The following is an 18272-nucleotide window of genomic DNA, read 5'->3' as shown; positions in this document are numbered from 1 at the left end:
AAAACTAATTATGTCAATATATTTCCGTGATTTGTGTTCATTTTATATTTTAAAGTTTGGATGGGACTTTCAAATGCAAGCAGAAATTTTGATCATAACAAAATCAACTCGTTTTGATACACACTAGTAGTAGATTTTTTCAGCTATGAACATAATAATTCCTTAATTACTGACTTGACATGGGCTGGAATTATCTGTGCAAGATTAATTTCAGAAAATGTATGCATGTAATATTTTGTACAACACTTTCTTGCTGGCAAGTCGTATGTAATGTTGCCGTGTAACCAGTTTTGACGGATTAATCTCGGGACATGAAAGATCGATTTGGAGGCGTTTTCTCACAATATACATCCTCGGTAACCAAGGCGATATACATGTATACACTAACGTTAATATCCCGGGTTGATAAGTGTAGCAGAGTGTAGTGCGATCACCTGTGGGTCTCCGACGATGCACAATATATAGCTTCAAAACTATTAAAATCACAATGCAGGTTCACATATTAATTTTCAGTAACATTTCTACCAAGTAATGGGACTGTATTTTATTGATAAGCACATTGGGAATACCTGAGTTACATCGACTGACTCTATAATCATGAAGAATTCAAATGTAAATTTATAGGCCTAATTTGAAATAGGTTCAGTACAGGCTATCAATTATACAATTGTTATAAATTTAATTATAAGCAGTAAACTGTATTCGGTTGGAAATTATGGGAGCATGAATTCCAACCGGACAGTGGCAAATTTAATGAAGCTCTAGCGTTTCATGTTACGGTAGTCCAGTTGGCATTCATCCTCCTATAATTGTCAAATGAAAGCAGTTCAATGCGTTGAAAGTGTATAAAAATAACTTTTCTAGATTCCGTCCTGGAAAGCCAAGAATAGGACCACAACATAATCAATGTAATGATTTAATGGTGCATTTTACAACAAAATATATCGTCATCACTAACATTCTATAAGAAATATTAAAACATTTTTTAGATTTATAGAGATTAATAAACAAATTAAACAAATGGTATTCGATCATTCCATACAGCGAATATAGATAACTAATATTACACAAAGTTTACTGAAATATTAGATGCAAAGATACCTGCCTGTTATTTTAGGATACAAAGCATATCAATTCTTGTGTAATGAAAATGTATCAATTCAACTCCTTTGCAGATATCATTTCACATTTACAGTCTTTTTCTTCTTCATTACATTTCCATACAGTCATAAGTGTGTTTTATATCAAATTTACTATTTTACGTTTATAACTAAATTGCTTACTTCTCTTTATCTAATAGCATGCAGATACATTTCACATTTGCACATCTTCCTTGCAATTTCTGTAAAGTCAAAAGATTTTTCTAAGTTTTTCTCATGTAATGGCAAACATTCTCCCTTCTGTGAGGTTCTCGTGAATCGGTATTCGTTTCATCTATAAATTGTCAACAAAATCCCTCGTCTCGCATTTAAATCTCATCTTCTACGTTTACTAGTTGGAAACAGATCATCATCATCATCTGAATCGAAGGCCACGCCTCGTTTCTTGGTTGAGCTCATAGTACTTCTCCTTGGGGTAGTGTTAACTACCGTTTGCTTCTTCCTACTGGAGGAGGGGATGCTGCTGAATTCATCATCATCAGATATAGTTGTAATATCTTCTTCAGAGTCGGACCTGACAACAAGAATATAATAAGGTACTAATGGATATTTTTCATACATTTCTGAATTGAATGTTCAAAATGTTCATGGAAATGTAGAACGCAAACTTCTTTCACTTTCAAATGTTAGAAAGTTGACTGACTTATGAACAGTGAACCCTCGATAATCTGGACACCTTGGTTCCCAGCCTAAATCGTCCGGATTACGAGTTTTCTGGACTGCCGAATTCCGTGTTCCTAGTCAATGAAATTGTCTCTACTAGTTACTCCCCTTTACCTTGTAATCGATGACAGGTTTTTATGAAATATATGTGTATTATAATAAATACTTCGTTTGTTATGTTTTGTATATGTTTTTTATATTATTATGTTAAGCATATTAAATAAACATATTTCTTCTTCAAAATACAAAACCGAAAGCCATCGTTAATTGTTTGCTATGTATGCATATAGCTGCGTATCCCACTCTTAATCTGCTGATGGCAAATTATGTTTCAAAATGCCTAACCAAGGATCAATATCATCTACGTTCTTGGCATGAAAAAACTATGATAATAAATAGTTGTGAACATTTTATGAAGTAATATAATTGTTATTTTGTATATTGTATATTTTCATTGACCATTTCCATAAGTCTTTGCTTTCTGACTTACAGACATGTGTAACAACCATGTGCCCGTTCACGTCTAACATCATGCACAATGTCACACACGTGTAAATGGCATGTGCTGTAGCCTTTAAATCTTATATCATAGACAAAGAATTTGAATAGATTCACAAACATTTAAAATACTTATTAATTTTGTGAGTATTATCTCACTTTATTGTATCCGAAACTCAAAGCCATATATTCTGTATGCGAAACCAGTAAGGTATCTACAGCATATGTACCCGTACCCAAGCTCAAACTGCATGTTTAAAAGGGTGTGGCTAAATATATATTGCGTATCTCAATTACAACACTGAAGTTTGCTAATTCCCAAATCACTGATTGATATATTAACGTAAACTGTATATATTTAGAAGATAATATATTTACTCTCTATTTACTGTATGTGCACAGTGCTCTAGATTTTTTTAAATCTTGAGAATAAAACTTCAAAACTATTCAAAATAAACTTAAAACACATTTGAACAAACAACAAGCTGACATTTATACATGTGAGTTAAAACTTACATGGAACTGAAATATGTTTAAATTCACTTACATATTGTGCTGCCTGGAACTTGTTTTCTTTGACCTCTTTGGTGCAGCTCCAAAGGCGTCCATGATACTTCTGTTTTGACTTCCAGTCACAACCGCTTCCTTCTTCTTTCCCCTCGCTCCTCTGGTAGAGGTTCCCTCTCCTCTTCCCCTGCCACCTCTAGATCCTCTCCCCCGGGGCCTTGTACTTCCTCGTCCACGTCCCCTCCCACGTGTTGCTGGAGCTTCACTGTCGTCAGAGTCCATTGGGCTTACCTCCCCTTCCTCGTCTTCATCTTCCTGCTGTGAGCGGCTTGCCTGAGCTCTCTTTATGGCCTCCTTTACTTCTTCATCATCCTCTTTTTTCTTTTTTCGTTCCTCCTTGTACCGTGTTACCTCAGCATCAATGATTTCTTCATTTGCATTTCTTTGTTTCAAGTAGGTCTACAAATAATACAAAACATTCCTTTGAAAAGACATTATTATCTAACAAAAGTATTTATAGACAAAATACCAATAGGAAGCTCGCCACAAGACCCTGTCAAAGATATTGGTAAGAATTTCTAGTTGAATTATAAATTCAAATTATTTATTATTTCCCCTGTTTTAATCTAGAATCGGACATATCGTAAAGACAAGAATTACAAATTATTGTTTCTATTGCCTATCCAACTTTGCCGTTTGGATAAAAGGATAAAAATTTCTCCATGCATGAAGTCTCCATAAGGTCAGATTTAGATAAATTTGTCAAAAAGTTCTTGTCAAAAGTTCAACCAACACCGATTCCCAAAATTTAAGTATTTCACCTCCAGACATCTCGAAATTTGCCGGTCTGACTGACATGTCCGGAAAAATTTGATGCGGACGACTACTTATTTTAAAATCCGGTCCGAACCGACCGTCTGGCAATTATTGAGTACCAGAAGTCGGTATATAGTCATCATTTGATTTACAAAACCCCACAACAATGTAGAATTTATACTGTATAAGATAATCATGAAAGCATCTGCCTGGATACTAATAGCAGGAAGTTATGTTTACTTCAAAAATTCACATTAATGTTCGGTACAGCAAAATTTTGTTCGGTCCGGCTTACTCACAGTCCTTGCCGGTTCAAATGTCCGGCCAAATTTTTTCAACTTTCGCGATGTCTGACCTCAAAAGTACTATACCATATTATTGAAATAATTTCTTTCCTCTTTGTCTGTTTAGTGCTGTATAAATGTTTGTTTTTTTATTTTTTTTTTAAATTTTTTTTTTGGGGTTGTTGGGGGTTGTTAAAACAATGAACAAAGTATAAAGTATGTAAACATGTGAAATATGTTCATGGAGTCAGGATTCAACCATAAAAATTACGATTTAGTATTTACCTGTGTCTTTTGTAGCTGGTACTTGACAAGTTCCGAGATGGCCTCACGCTCCTCCTTGTCTACAAACTCCTGTACTGCCTGACCCATACCCTTCTCTGTTAATAACTTTAGCTGCATCTTCTGTCAACAAATAAAACAAGTAGTTTCTTACATATATTTTTTAGAGAAAACATGCATACTTTAACAATAATCATATTTATATTAGCACCTTTTAGCCAGAAATTTTGGTCTGAAATATAATTACCCTTAGCACCTTTTAGCCAGAAATTTTGGTCTGAAATATAATTACCCTATCATAAATTACACTTTTTATGTGCAAATTCAACATTGCACCAACTTGCTTAGTATCAATTTTATGGTGAAATTTGATTGCGGCAGATATGGTGTCCATTCCAGATCCCTGCGTATTCTGATGTAACAGTATGGCATTTTCCTTCTTAATTAAAAGTTATTAAACCTGTATGATCCAGAAACCTAACTATACCAGCCAAATATGCTGGTCCCTGTAACATCCATACATTATCAGATTTCTCATCACATTTTGCCACAGAATAAGACAATTTCCAACATTGACTTACACCATCAGAACTGTTGAAGTAGTCTTTCACCATATCCTCTACCCTAGATGTGTCCAAGTTTTCTGCTCTGATGGCTGCAAGAGCATCCTTGTCTGTTCAAAATTAAGAATATCATTTAATTATTAATTATATTTTCTTACTTGAGTACTTTTAACTTCTATCAGTCTCTTGCTTTAAAGGCTTTAAACATTCCAGACCTAGATTACGATCTGAGTCAACTGTTACTGTTTCTAAAAAATTTTCAACAATTAATTAAAATATCTAAAACATGTGTGATTCAATATCTGCTACAACTAAAGCAGTGTCTCAATGTATATAACCATTAACAAGAGATCCCAGAGGGATCTTGGCGCCCACCAAAGAATGATCTATATCTGACAAAGGAAAGATGGATCTTTTCTCTACTTTTGAAACTTTTTCAAACAGACTACATATAAAATTTGAGACAGATCGCTTCAGTACCTTTTGAGAAATAGCGGTAACAAACTTCAACTATCAAAATCCAAGATGACTCCTTGGCGGCCATCTTGTTGATCAATCGGTCCCAAATAACAATATGCACAACTAGGGCCCTAGGGGAACCTACATATGAATTTTGAGACAGATCCCTTCAGTACTTTCTGAGAAATAGCGATAACAAACTTTGAATAACAAAATCCAAGATGGCGGCCTGGCGGCCATCTTGTTGACCGATCGGTCCCAAAATGCAATATGCACAACTAGGTCCCTAGGGGAACCTACATATGAAATTTGAGACAGATCCCTTCAGTACTATCTGAGAAATAGCCATAACAAACTTTAACTATCAAAATCCAAGATGGCGGCCTGGCGGCCATCTTGTTCACCGATTGGTCCAACAATGCAATATGCACAACAAGGGCCCTAGGGGAACCTACATATTAAATTTGAGACAGATCCCTTCAGCACTTTTTGAGAAATAGGGATATCAAACCTTAACTATCAAAATCCAAGATGGCCGCCTGGCGGCCATTTTGTTTTTCCGATCAGCCTCAAAATCTGTATGGCACAAAAAGGGACCAAGGGTAACCTCTATGTGAAGTTTGAACAAAATTCCTTCAGTAGTTCTCAAGAAATATCGATAACAAGCATTGTTTACGGACGGACGAGGGACGACGGACCACGGACGCAGGGCGATTTGAATAGCCCACCATCTGATGATGGTGGGCTAAAAATCCAGGTTTAATACACAGTTATGTTATTGTATAGTAAATAGCTATAACTGTAACCAAAAATTTCTAATTCATTATAAATACAATATCGGGCATTTGTTATTCATGACCAAGTACCAACAGCAACAATGATTTTTCAAAAATCCAAATTTCTGATAATCATTTACCATCTTTAGAATCACTTTTTGTTGCTATGACTTTCTTTCTTTGAAACTGTAACATTTCTTTTGGGTTAGCAACTTTGTCAATGAATTTTTGTCCAAACCTACAAAATTTAAAAAAAAAAAATAATTTCATCAACAATAATATTAGAACTTGCAAGCATTTGAATAATAATTTAATCAGCATTTTATAGGCAGTAAGTTTTTTTTACAGAATAATTGGTACCCTGTGGCACAACATAGTAATATTTGTCAGACTTATTCAACAACATATAAACTTTAAATATATGTTTCATGCCATATACTGATACATATATATATATATATATTGACCTCAAAAAGGAGGTATTCTAATTGTAATCATTACCACTAATCCACAACCTCTGGGTGCAGGTTTGAAACCCACATGTGGCATTTTCTTGGTACTGAGACTGACCATTGACTGGACATAGGTCAGTGGTTTTGCTGTTTTCCTCAACCTCTTTAAAATCTAGAACAACCTTACATGACATTGACTCTTTATGGAATGATCAAAATATAAAACCATAAACTTAAGCATATCAATCTATGTTGGGCCTTGTTTGCCTACAACACATACCAAAAGCAACTACAGAATATAATCATTTAAAACATAGAGCAGCATAACTATTAACTAAACTAATGAATAATTTCTGCATGTTTTGTTTAAAACTGAACAATGTCAACTTCTTCATAACGGATGCAGCAACATGAATGCTTGCATCTCTTAGTGAAGCCTTCAATAGATGCGTTTATTAGATGTGATAGTAATATACCTATGGGCACTGAAAGGCTCAAAGCCTCCACTATAGTCAATCCGCAGTCTTATCAAAGGCATGTTCGGCTGTTTGCTGTTTCCGGAGTGCTCAGATTCTGAAAACAAATACACATTGTGACACATATAACTCGCCTATTTTATCAGCAAATCTGGCAAAAACTCTCAAAATAGTAAAAACATTTTGTATTGCATATTGCAGTATTTAATAAACATGAGCTATCTAACAGAAAACAGTTGATCTGTTTTGCATGTGATTTATATTGCTTTGTAACAGATTTCAATAGTGACCCCATTGGCTCTGTTATTCTCAATGATGTGATATGTCTAAAGGAATGCCCAAAGTTAAACAAACTCTTGCATGAAATTTTTAAGAATTTCTTAAAATAAAAAGGAACAGATAAATTATGTCTATATACCCTTGTGGATTCTGATTCAGTTCTTAGGACAGAATACATTTATATGTACCTATCAAAATTATACCTACCTGCTTTTTCCAATAATGTCTCAACTTTTTCTGAACAGAAAGCTTCCACCTTCTTAGCAATATTGTGGTCATGTGGGTTTAGACTAGTGTCGCCAAGCACAATATCTTCCATGTAAAACTGACGAACTGTCTCAAGGGGAATTTTGGTCATCTTGAAGTTTTTACCTTTGACCTGCAGCAAACCAATATGCTTCTTAACAGTTTCCCCCTCACTAAGTGACGTAGCTACACTGCTGCCTGGCTGACTAACATAGAAGTTCTGAACACTGTTCCATTCTGGTTCAATTCGACACTCATGTTCATGACCCCAGATCACAAGATCTATAAAATCATCAAGAAATTGTTCTGGAATATAGTTTGTCATTGTATGCTTTGACCGGTTTTGGTGAATCACAAACATGTTGAACCATTCATCTTGATTTTCCCTGGGTCTCAACATTGATACAGTCTTTTTCAAAAACATCCTATGTAATCTTTCATCTCGGATAGATCCAAGTCCATACATGGCTAATTTTGTAGACCCTTTCTGCAGAAGAAGTGGGCTCATTTCTATTTTTTCTAATGATGTATGCTTACCAAAGTAATTGACAAAACCTGAAGTATGCAAAACATCAAGTGTGCAAAGGTTTCCTTGTCCTGTTGGGTCGTCATGGTTACCATGAATCGAGAACACAGGGATGGAAATATTTAAATTTGGATCTTCATAATTCAGATATGGAAATTGACAATGATTGAAATCCTTTGATTGATCACTAAGATATTCAAACTGAACAGGTTTATCACCCATACAGTACTTGCGTAACAAGGAAATGCATCCATGCATTATTCTGCGAGGTGGTTTGTTTTCGTGAAAGAGATCACCTCCAAGTAGAATGAAGTCAACATCATGCTTTTTAGCATTTTCTAAAATTTCTTCAAATGCTACCAATGAGTCATTTCCTCTTATACCATCTTTTTCTGCATATCCAAGATGAATATCAGTTGCTACAATTATCTTCAAAATATCATCTGAATCTTGTGTTGGTTGCATGGTTCTGAAATAGAAGAAAATCCCACAACATCATGATATGATCACCTCTTCCTTTTAAACTGGCATCAAAACACTTTAAAATAGTTTTTAAAAACATTAAGAAAAATCAAACAGTATTGTCAGAAGAACAAAATGTTATTCATGTACAAGCAATAATTTCACATGTGCAAACTCATTACATTCCGTTCTAACACTTCATTTAATACATACCACGGTAGAGAATCTACAATTATTTTTTTTCAAATATATTTTTATTTATTTTGTTTCTGTGACTGTAGACTTCAAAATGTCGACTTTACGTGTCATGTTTTCGATCTTATTGTCCTCAAAATGTTAAAGTATATATATTCACACTAGTCCCGTAGAGCGAGCATTCACTGTAATCTATGCATAAACCCGAACAGTACTGTACCTATGCAGCACGCTTTTTCTACTTTCACTTCAAAGCTTATCGTGTTGATCAAATGTCATGGCGTGGTTTCCGATATTTTGTAGCCAAACTTTTCCTCAATTTTATTTTGTTAATCACTTAAATGTTTTATTCTATGAAAAGAAATATAGAATTGTTCCGTATTTAATTCTACTTACCTTATCATAAATAACAACCTGTCAAGTTACTCACATGGCGGGATATATATTTTTTGTCGAAGTTACGTCCCTTGGAAAACTTCCGTTTCCGTTTAGCGCCCCCTGGTATCAATTTCCATAGCAATTGTTTCAACAAAGTCCCATCCGGCAGGATATTGTTTACACGATTTTATCTAAACATACAGTTTCCGACACTTTACGATCCGATGACAGCACGGATACGTCTGGATAAATGCGATATATCTTAAATGTGATATATGCATGATGTAAATATCCTCCGGTGGGATGATTAGATGAATTGGTTTAAGTTTAGAGATAGCCTATAAGAAAAAGTGGTGTAGTCGAGGTCTGTTTTAATATTTTATCGTGGTAAAAGACAATCATCATGGCAGATAAAGGTGGAAAAAACGATATGGACAGGATTGGAGTGTTCCAAGAAATGGGATATGTCACAATCGGTGACAGATATAAGCCTCCTGGAAGTAAGTATATTAAATATAGCTACATGTAGCTAATTAATCAGCTGTTAATTGCTGTGGAAAAAGACTAAGGTAACGCAAAAAAGCACGTGCATACATTAAAATCCCAACAATGCTAGTATAAAGACAATTATGATACTCATAACAAAATGGAAAACATGTTGTCAAAATGCATATGTTAAACTTTTTTTTTATTATATTTCAAAGTGATGCTGTGCAATTACTACTTGTAATCTGTTTGTCACAAGGTAGATGTCAGATTTGATGCAAGGTTCTTACATTACAAAATGCATTTGGGAAAATATTTGCCCATTTTAAATAACTGAAGATAGTGAAGTGGAGCATGATAAGAAGCAAATTTGTATTGATATTAGTTAAATGATATTAGTTTAAATCTTAAAGAAGTTGCTATATCAAGTTATCCCCTGTTGTTGGTGGTGACTTAGCTAAAACACAGCATAAAATGTTACGGTCACTGGATTTTCTCCAAGACTTTCTCTTAGATTTTCTTTTGCCAAGTCTGACGTGACCATCTCATGAAACCTTTGCAGTTTCCAAATACTTTCCATCCAAGTCCACATCGTTGCTGAATTAATAACTGCATATATTTTATTAAATACTAACTACAGTGAGTTTATGCTATAATATTGGTTGAATTTGATTATTTCAGTTCAATTCAATGCTGCTGCTAGTAAAGGTAAACAGATGCTGCCAGGGGGCAGTAAGACAAGGTCTGCATTACAGAGTGGTTATTTTATGGATAAATTTGGAAGAGTGATGGAGGGAGAGGCATATAGTGATCCAATCAAAGTGAGACGACAACACAGATTAAAAGAATCACAAAGAAATATTGGAAAAGCATTTTTACCTAGCAGTGGGGAAAAGAAACCGTAAGTCAGCTACAGTGGCTCTCTTCGCCTAACTTTCCATATTTCTAAAAATCAGCATAAAAAGACATGTGAATCATAAATCTTAATTAACATATATATACATAAGAATCATCATATATTTTCTTTATAAATCTTTAACAAAATTTAATTTAAAACAATAAAATTGTAATCAGATACTATTGATGGTATCAGATCCAAGTCTTGAAGAAAATATGACTATCTACTGGAAACAATATGCATGTATATATAGTTTTCTTTTTCGTGAATACAATTCACTCACAACTGAATCATTGTATCAATTTTGTGCGTCTCTATTTGTACAGGTCTGGCCTAGGAAGTCATTATGGTACTCTTGGTGGTCCTATCACAGCCTTTAGTCCAAATAGTAGACCAGGAAAAAGCTACAAATCTCCTGGAAAGAACTTTCTAACAAATCCTGGAAAGAAAGGAACAGGTTTTGGGTAAATTTTGTTATTAATTAATAATTGCACAACAAGAAATAAGAAGAGACCTGTTTAATTTTGGCTGAATCAATTCAAAAAGGAAAATTGATAATAACTTCTTTATACAGGTGCCTTGGTTGACTTTTCTCACAATCATTTTATTTTTGAAATTGATTTTAAATCTCATTATTTTTATTGATATATTTTTATTTATTTGTTTTATTTTGATTTTGCAAACACAGGTTTAGTTGTTTTTCATATCTATATTGGGGTATATATATTTGTGGTTTATGAAACATTGATCAAGGCTAACTGACGGATGGTATTTTCAGATATGTAGCTGTTACACTTGGAAAATACCCCAATTATTTAGGGGATACATATGATGTACATAAAGACATAGCAAAGGTTTGTCTGGCCACTTTGATGTGTCTGGCGCAGGGTGATGCATTGTATTAATCAATTAATTCTGTCGTCTGCACATTGTCCACAACTGTTATCGTACCAAGTGTATCCACTTCACTTCTATACATATGTACCAATTACACTATGTGACGTTTGGTGTTATGTTGCATCTTGCAAGGCTGTTCTCAATAAATCTGCATTTCTTGATAGATTTCAATGAAAATAGACAGGTATCTTTTTATCTTAGAATGGTTTCAATATGGACCTGATCAGGGAAGAATTTACTTGCTGTCTTTCACCAAAATTTTCCACTAGAATATTACTATATATTTCCAGATTTTATTTCTATCTACTTGAGGCAAATTTGGTCCTTAATACTGTAAACATGCATGGTTATACATGTATCATGGTCACTGTTAGTTCACTGGGTGAGATTTGACAAGTACATAAGTTTGAGGAATACCATGGTTGTTAAAGAAAGACCTAGATCATTCAGTCAATAAAGCTGAAACTTCCTATTCCAAAACTTATTCTTCACCATCTTGTAAGTGTTAGATGAAATCTTGCTGTTTACTATAAATGTTATCAATATGCCACATCAAAAACGCATTTGAAATTTTTAAAACACAGACACAATTTTTGTGATTTACATAGTGAACATTAAGATATCATTTTCACAAATCTAAACCCATGGGAGATACTATCAGTCTCTCGCTTTGCTTTTATTTTGTGCATTATTTCTTGTGGTTTTTGTGGTTATAAGAAAATAATTGCTACTTGTGTTTGATGTGTGAAACACTTTTTCATTTCAAATACTTCAGCACTTTTTATGTCAACCTTTAAATTATATACACAATTTCCTTTCATATATAAATCATGCTCATTCTATATCATATGCCAGTATAAACATATATGAGATTGTCTAGCTAGTCTGTGACTGTGTTTATTGCTGTGTACTAACTTATAACCATTCTGTGTGGCATTGTGTGTTTTTTCTAGCTTTGTTGAAATCACTCTCGGAAGCTATCCAAAATACCAAGCAGATGCATATGACCGGGCAAGAGAACTAACAAAGGTTTGAGTATATTTATATCATACGTCCGTCTGGGTTTACACATCTGGTTTACGTAAATGTATAAACTAACTTTTACAATAAACATGATACAATATTCTTTAATATTATTGTATTTTGGTATGAATGAAAAGTCATTGTGATCAGGACTGGTAAAGTATCTAATGACGTATTAAACGAACAATTTGATCAATACAGTAGATGTAACTATAAGAATGTATTTGTAATGTTTGCATATATGTGACTTGTATTAAGCTGAAGTATAATAATAAAAGCCTGTTTACTGCTTATGTATACACACTCCTAAAGCCTTAAATATGCTGCATGTATAATTTTCGAGGTATATCTGATAAAAATTAAAAAAGAACAGATTTCTTGCTGTAATTATTAAAATATTCAGTTGTGATTAACTGATAGTTAAAAGAAAGAAAAGTATTGTGAAAAGGAATTTCTTGTTTTGTTATATCATAGTTTCTTCTGTTTTCAGAAAGAGTTAGCTAATCATAAAAATGCAGTAAAAGGTGCTGCCTTTAGATTAAACATGCATCCCAAAGCCTACTTTGATCAGAACCCATACGCCTCAGACAAATTATTGGGACGACGAAGTGTTTCTGCAGGTGTATCAAAGAAAGAAGATGTCAAACCATTCAAGCCAAGCTCTCCTGGCAAGAAAGTAAGATTTTCATTAGAAATCATCTTGTAAAAATAAGATTTTGATCATTTTTATGAGTTATAAATACAGCATCTTGATTTGAGATGAACTTACCTATACATGTACATTTTATATGAAAATAACACCATGCTTGATATTGGTGTCTTGATCAAACACCAATATTTATACATTTGAAAACTTTACATATAATTTATTAAAACTAATAACTGTGAGTTAGAAATTTAATCAATGCAAAGATTTCGTGTCTTACTCTGATGTTTAATCATTCACAGCCTGCGGGTATGAAGGCCGGAACATTTGATCCCTATCCTTCCCATTCTGCTGACCCTTACAAGATCAAAGTGTCACGATCCGTCAATGTTGTCAACAAAACTGGAAAAATCTTTATGCCATCACAAGGACCAAAATCTGTACCTACTAACTCTATAGTCAACCAGAATGTAATGAAGTAAGTATTATAGAAATGATAATGATCATAACTTCTCTGTATTGTTATCGGGAGTATAATAATCATATAGAGATTTGATTGAGTTTGAAGCAGTCTTGGGATGGGATGTCATGGATTTTGAAAGGAAAAATCTGTCTGTAGTGTCAGTCTGCTATAATTGTTTAGAACCTGACTACATTGATGGAAAAAAACCTGTCTAAAGAGGCCAGCTGTGGTGGTAGTATATGCCCTGTATATAGGGGCCATCTATGGTGGTAATATAACCTGTCTATATAGGGGCCATCTATGGTGGTAGTATATGACCTGTCTATAGGGGCCATCTATGGTGATAATATATAATCTGTCTATAGGGTCATCTATGGTGGTAGTATATGACCTGTGTATATCATGTGGTAGTATATGAAATCAATAGGGGCCATCTATGGGCCATCTATAGCGGTAGTATATAACCTGTCTATAGGGGCCATCTATGGTGGTAGTATATAACCTGTCTATAGGGGCCATCTATGGTGGTAGTATATAGACCTGTCTAAAGGAGCCATCTATGGTGGTAGTATATACCTGTGTATAGAGGCCATCTATGGTGGTAGTATATGACCTGTCTATAGGGGCCATCTATGGTGGTAGTATATAACCTGTCTATAGGGGCCATCTATGGTGGTAGTATATAACCTGTCTATAGGGGCCATTTATGGTGATAGTATATAACCTGTCTATAGGGGCCATCTATGGTGGTAGTATATACCTGTCTATAGGTATGGTGGTAGTATATGACCTGTCTATAGGGGCCATCTATGGTGGTAGTATATGACCTGTCTATAGGGGCCATCTATGGTGGTAGTATATAACCTGTCTATAGGGGCCATCTATGGTGGTAGTATATAACCTGTCTATAGGGGCCATCTATGGTGGTAGTATATAACCTGTCTATAGGGGCCATCTATGGTGGTAGTATATAACCTGTCTATAGGGGCCATCTATGGTGGTAGTATATAACCTGTCTATAGGGGCCATCTATGGTGGTAGTATATGACCTGTCTATAGGGGCCATCTATGGTGGTAGTATATAACCTGTCTATAGGGGCCATCTATGGTGGTAGTATATAACCTGTCTATAGGGACCATCTAAGGTGGTAGTATATGACCTGTCTATAGGGGCCATCTATGGTGGTAGTATATAACCTGTCTATAGGGACCATCTATGGTGGTAGTATATGACCTGTCTATAGGGGCCATTTATGGTGGTAGTATATAACCTGTCTATAGGGGCCATCTATGGTGGTAGTATATAACCTGTCTATAGGGGCCATCTATGGTGGTAGTATATAACCTGTCTATAGGGGCCATCTATGGTGGTAGTATATGACCTGTCTATAGGGGCCATCTATGGTGGTAGTATATAACCTGTCTATAGGGGCCATCTATGGTGGTAGTATATGACCTGTCTATAGGGGCCATCTATGGTGGTAGTATATAACCTGTCTATAGGGGCCATCTATGGTGGTAGTATATAACCTGTCTATAGGGGCCATCTATGGTGGTAGTATATAACCTGTCTATAGGGCCATCTAAGGTGGTAGTATATGACCTGTCTATAGGGGCCATCTATGGTAGTATATAACCTGTCTATAGGGACCATCTAAGGTGGTAGTATATAACCTGTCTATAGGGGCCATCTATGGTGGTAGTATATAACCTGTGTATAGGGGCCATCTATGGTGGTAGTATATAACCTGTCTATAGGGGCCATCTATGGTGGTATTATATGACCTGTGTATAGGGACAATCTATGGTGGCCACTGGTAGTATATAACCTGTCTATAGGGGCCATCTATGGTGGTAGTATATGACCTGTCTATAGGGGCCATCTATGGTGGTAGCATATAACCTGTCTATAGGGACCATCTAAGGTGGTAGTATATGACCTGTCTATAGGGCCATCTATGGTGGTAGTATATGACCTGTGTATAGGGACCATCTATGGTGGTAGTATATGACCTGTCTATAGGGGCCATCTATGGTGGTAGTATATGACCTGTCTATAGGGGCCATCTATGGTGGTAGTATATGACCTGTCTATAGGGGCCATCTATGGTGGTAGTATATAACCTGTCTATAGGGGCCATCTATGGTGGTAGTATATGACCTGTCTATAGGGGCCATCTATGGTGGTAGTATATGACCTGTCTATAGGGGCCATCTATGGTGGTAGTATATAACCTGTCTATAGAGGCCATCTATGGTGGTAATATATAACCTGTCTATAGGGACCATCTAAGGTGGTAGTATATGACCTGTCTATAGGGCCATCTAAGGTGGTAGCATAATACCTGTCTATAGGAGCCATCTATGGTGGTAGTATATGACCTGTCTATAGGGGCCATCTATGGTGGTAGTATATAACCTGTCTATAGGGGCCATCTATGGTGGTAGTATATGACCTGTCTATAGGGGCCATCTATGGTGGTAGTATATAACCTGTCTATAGGGGCCATCTATGGTGGTAGTATATGACCTGTCTATAGGGGCCATCTATGGTGGTAGTATATGACCTGTCTATAGGGACCATCTATGGTGGTAGTATATAACCTGTCTATAGGGGCCATTTATGGTGATAGTATATAACCTGTCTATAGGGACACTCTATTGTGGCCACTGGTGGTAGTATATAACCTGTCTATAGGGGCCATCTATGGTGGTAGTATATAACCTGTCTATAGGGGCCATCTATGGTGGTAGTATATGACCTGTCTATAGAGGCCATCTATGGTGGTAATATATGACCTGTGTATAGGGACAATCTATGGTGGCCACTGGTAGTATATAACCTGTCTATAGGGGCCATCTATGGTGGTAGTATATGACCTGTCTGTAGAGGCCATGATGCATCTAAGGTGTTAGTATATGACCTATCAATAGGGGCCATCTATGGTGGTAGTATATAACCTGTCTAAAAAGGTCATCTATCATCTATTATTACTGTCTAAAAGAGTAGTTGAGTATCAAATCAAAACCATGTTTTAACCAAAATACATAAGTAATAGACCACCTGTATCTTTGAAAACAATACTCTCTCCATAATCTATGTTATGTTCTCCAAATTGTTCAACAAGATAAAAAAAAACTGATGTGCATGTACATCCTTGTCCAGACTCACTATATAATAATGTCATTCTGTTTTCCTTTCAGAACAATCAACGTACAGAACTACAGATCGGTCACCTCCATCATATAAACACGCTCAGCCAAGATAACTTATTTTATAACCAGATAAACTTGCAAACCTACATCACAACTTACAGAATTGTTCACGATTATGATAAGATTCAGGTGAATTTGATTGCCTTGTCAGTTTCATGGCAGGGTAAGGACTCCATGTACGATGTTCTTAAAGGACATTGCTCTGGTGCCTCTCTATAGGCATGGGTATATTGTTTACCGGACAAGTGTGATTTATTAGTTATTGTTTTGAAAACACCTGTACATAGACTATTGTTATACATAATTCATTTTGTACTTACCACGGTACTATATAACTATATTGAAGTAATATTTATATATATATCTAATGCATTGTGATGCTCATTTACATCCAAGTGAATTTTCTTTACTTTGTTCTTTCATTACATTTTTTTTCTCTCTCATAAAAAACTTTTAGAAGCAGAAGGCTGTGATTATATGTGAATGTTCATGTCGTTTTACATAATTATGATCCTAATTCTATGTTTTAAGTCACAAATTACTTTAAAAACATTTATCTACAGTATTAATTTTAAAAAAATGTAATGTAAAATTAACTGTAAATTATAAAAATAGTAATTTTTTGTTAATAGTAGCTGTTTGTAATAGTTTTTTGAAATTATGAATCATGTTCGAGGAATTGTGTTTCCTTTCTCTGCCTGCTCTTTAAAACCTATTTTTGTGCCAAATGATTATACAGTGCACAAAAACGTCTGAATGAAAAAATAAAGAAGAATAAAATATTCACATGGGAAGTGTTGATCACTGAAATCATGACTGTATTGAGATATATATATAGCTGCCTTGTTTGACTCACACCTAGTAGCCTACGGTAACCAGCATTCTCTATCTTCCAATACACTGTACCTCTAGAAGCCTTACTCTCATTTTTAAAGTAAATCTAAAGCAAAGTTAATTTTGTAATTGTAATATTTCCTTTAAGATTTATTTGGAGGCTGAGAAGAAAAGTGTTCTTATATTCTCCTCCATACCAACCCTGGTTTATTGAAGAATACTTGTATAAAGATGTGAAAAAAATATATGTTCTTTGTGATTTTTTAATTCAGATTTACCTACCGTATTTAATTTTGACCTTTGACTCAAATACATGACCTTGATCATTGACAATTTGACTGATCAGCCATTCCGATTATTATAGATCTAATGATTCTAAAAGTATCTGACTTTGAGGTCAAGGTCACACCGCCTCACATCCACTTAAGGTGATGAAAGTAACCTGTAAGTTTCATTATGAAATAGTTAACGGTTAAGAATAAATGGCAAAGAAATTTCAATATATTTTACCTTTGAACCCGAGGTTAAGGTACTAAAGATAACAGTGACCTAACCTTGCACACCGACTAAAGGTTATATAATTATTCTCCATCCTTGATTTCCTGGGTTCACTATTGTTATATTCACCCTAGACTCATCCTCTGAAACCACAGTATCTAAACTCCTCTACTCACTGTTTAGTATAGGCTGATAATGTGGGTAACGGACAATGCCCTAGACTATGTCAGCAAATCTGAATGTTCTGTGCACAACACCTAGAGTACAAGATGACTAAGTTACAGGGTGT

At 35.1% G+C, this 18272-nt stretch overlaps 2 protein-coding genes across 3 annotated transcripts; one reads left to right on the top strand and one right to left on the bottom strand.

Annotated features, from left to right (window-relative positions):
• Positions 1 to 902: 902 nt before the first annotated feature.
• Positions 903 to 9107, bottom strand: LOC138323830 (double-strand break repair protein MRE11-like). Its single transcript, XM_069268688.1, has 8 exons — positions 9041 to 9107; positions 7423 to 8456; positions 6937 to 7033; positions 6149 to 6246; positions 4792 to 4883; positions 4214 to 4333; positions 2869 to 3287; positions 903 to 1674 (listed from the first exon to the last, which is right to left on the bottom strand). The coding sequence occupies exons 1-8, from the start codon at positions 9046 to 9048 to the stop codon at positions 1476 to 1478; spliced, it is 2067 nt and encodes a 688-aa protein (XP_069124789.1). The 5' UTR covers positions 9049 to 9107; the 3' UTR covers positions 903 to 1475.
• Positions 9108 to 9147: 40 nt separating this feature from the next.
• Positions 9148 to 17730, top strand: LOC138323827 (cilia-and flagella-associated protein 96-like). 2 transcript variants are annotated; one of them, XM_069268682.1, is made up of 7 exons: positions 9148 to 9522; positions 10190 to 10409; positions 10733 to 10870; positions 11185 to 11260; positions 12817 to 13002; positions 13275 to 13450; positions 16640 to 17730. In XM_069268682.1, exons 1-7 carry the CDS (start codon positions 9426 to 9428, stop codon positions 16683 to 16685), a joined length of 939 nt encoding a protein of 312 aa, XP_069124783.1. In that variant the 5' UTR covers positions 9148 to 9425; the 3' UTR covers positions 16686 to 17730. The 2 variants fall into 2 exon arrangements, with proteins under 2 accessions (XP_069124783.1, XP_069124782.1); XM_069268681.1 differs by lacking the exon at positions 11185 to 11260 and adding an exon at positions 12257 to 12332 and having other exon boundaries at positions 9150 to 9522.
• Positions 17731 to 18272: the final 542 nt, after the last annotated feature.

This window comes from Argopecten irradians, chromosome 5, assembly GCF_041381155.1.
Source record: "Argopecten irradians isolate NY chromosome 5, Ai_NY, whole genome shotgun sequence".
Classification (NCBI taxonomy): Eukaryota; Metazoa; Mollusca; class Bivalvia; order Pectinida; family Pectinidae; genus Argopecten; species Argopecten irradians.
Note: the sequence above shows the minus strand (reverse complement) of the source record. Positions and strands in the feature narration are given on the sequence as shown.

Bases quoted from the DNA above. Each gene is read 5' to 3' on its own strand.
- LOC138323830 (XM_069268688.1), bottom strand. The intron at 7,034-7,422 runs GTAGGTATAATT...ATTTGTTTTCAG, and splicing joins GACATTATTGGAAAAAGCAG to AATCTGAGCACTCCGGAAAC. The intron at 6,247-6,936 runs GTATATTACTAT...TAAATTTTGTAG, and splicing joins GAGCCTTTCAGTGCCCATAG to GTTTGGACAAAAATTCATTG.
- LOC138323827 (XM_069268682.1), top strand. From the start codon at position 9,426: ATGGCAGATAAAGGTGGAAAAAACGATATGGACAGGATTGGAGTGTTC. The intron at 10,871-11,184 runs GTAAATTTTGTT...TGGTATTTTCAG, and splicing joins AAGAAAGGAACAGGTTTTGG to ATATGTAGCTGTTACACTTG. The intron at 13,003-13,274 runs GTAAGATTTTCA...AATCATTCACAG, and splicing joins CAAGCTCTCCTGGCAAGAAA to CCTGCGGGTATGAAGGCCGG.